At 55.0% G+C, this 1,862-nt stretch overlaps 1 protein-coding gene across 1 annotated transcript in view; it reads left to right on the plus strand.

The window, feature by feature from the left end:
• Nucleotides 1–265, plus strand: part of VOLCADRAFT_90904 (uncharacterized protein) — a gene marked incomplete at both ends in the record, with an annotated part of 9,221 nt that extends 8,956 nt beyond the window's left edge. Inside the window, one exon of the mRNA XM_002950312.1 lies at nucleotides 62–265. Within this exon, the coding sequence (XP_002950358.1) occupies nucleotides 62–265 (204 nt within the window). The remainder of the gene's footprint in view (nucleotides 1–61) is intronic.
• Nucleotides 266–1,862: the final 1,597 nt, after the last annotated feature.

A 1,862-nucleotide genomic window follows, 5' to 3' on the forward strand; every position in this document is an offset into this window, starting at 1 on the left:
ACAGTGGTGGCGGGTGCGAAACAACCCCTACACCAGCCAAGCACTCCTCAACACGGTTAAGCTCGCCTTCATGGACATCCTTTTTGGTTTCAAACCTGGCGACAAGCGGCAGAGCAACCCCGACTGCTTCTGTGGCACCGTGTTCCACATCTGCATCTGTTACATGGCGGCCCGCGGTGAGGAACTGCATCTCTTCGCAGTGCCCTGCATGATGGCTGACTTTTGCAATGCAACGCTCCGGTGCTGCTATACTACACATTCCTAATATGCGGTTTCAGCCGCACATGCCGTACACAAAGCACCATACACCCGTGAATGTGAAGCACCAGGGCATGCGACCGCGAGTACACACAACGTGTGTGCACGTGAATGAATGACCGCATGAAACCGTACGTGTAGTACTGCAAATATTTGCCGAACGCAAGGATGTGAGATGTGAGGTGTGACGGTGAGACATGTATGTGACAAGGATGTATGGTGGGGATGTGAAGTGTGAGGATGCAACAAAGATGTGAGGTGTGAGGATGCGACAACTGGGGCCGTGACAGACTGGGACTGTACTCATGCATCATGGGGATGCGACACGGCCCCATGTATGCACTACAGTGAGGCGGTGAGGACAGGCACCCGCCCAGACGTGAGAATGCAACGGCACTAGAACACGAGAACACAAGCATGCGTCCAGGGTGTGGCAATAGCTGGGTTCTGCTCATGACGACCATCAAATGCAGGATCGTCCGCGCAGACTGCTGTTACTCCGCTGCTGACGATGCTGCCACCGTGGCGATTTCATGCAATTAGTGTGATGCGAGCCTAGGCGGCATTATTCACTTCACCGCTCACAATCCGCGGACATTCCTTGTGCCGTGCTGCTATCAGGGCCCCTCATCGATTGTTGTTATGGGTCGTTGCTGTTGGATGCCAGACGTGAACCTTGAGAATGACCTTCTGCTACGGCACTGCTGGCTGTGGCTTGCTACTAAGCCACCCTCCATCACAGATGTAATGTAACTGAGTCCTCGCCACTGCTTCCCCACATTATTACCGTTCTCACCTACGCACCACACAGCACCTTACGCACCACACACCCACACCTGGCCTGGGAGTCGAAGCTACGGTCCACTTCGCGGCGCGCCGCGGTACGTACAGAACCAGTTGGTGCTGACTGGAAAGCGGGATGGGGACTTGTATCCCGTCTGCTACAGCAGTGGAGGTACGGGCGCTCTGAAGTGGACGCAGCGTGAAGACAACAAGATGGCAGGCGGCTGGCAGAGGTTAAGGCCTGGCTTCTGCTCCCGTCGCGTCCTGGCGCGTCCGGGTTCAAATCCGCCTGCCGACCTCTCGGGGTGTTTGAGAGGTGATGAAATGGGAGGTGGCCCCCCATCTTATGGACGGTGTAGGACGTGATAAAATCAACTCGCGAGCTGACCAGGAACTAAGTTGACGCGCCGTTGATCCGCTAGATTTGGTTGGATGCTGGTGGTGAGTTGCCAAACTCAAAGAGTACACTCTGAAGTCGGATGGGGTGAATGGCTTAGGGTGCCCCTCTAGCAGGTCTGGTCTGGTCTGGTCTGGTGGCGCCTTCGTGTACATGAAGGTTCCGGGTACGATTCCTGGTCAGACCCCCGACATTGTTCGGGAGGTATAGGTTTACTAACGCTGCTGAGGTGTGGAGATGAGGTCTAGTTGATGGACTAAGTTTCGCATGCTGAGATGGTGGTGGTGGCTGATCTGTCTCTACGGATGTTGGGTGACTGGATGAGGAGGGGTCTAGTTGGCAGGACCCAAACCGCCGTCGGTCGTACGGTGTAATCAACTTTCAATACATATAGTCCATGTATGTCGCAGGGTTTAGGGTTATC

Source organism: Volvox carteri (genome assembly GCF_000143455.1).
Source record: "Volvox carteri f. nagariensis unplaced genomic scaffold VOLCAscaffold_18, whole genome shotgun sequence".
Lineage (NCBI taxonomy): Eukaryota > Viridiplantae > Chlorophyta > Chlorophyceae > Chlamydomonadales > Volvocaceae > Volvox > Volvox carteri.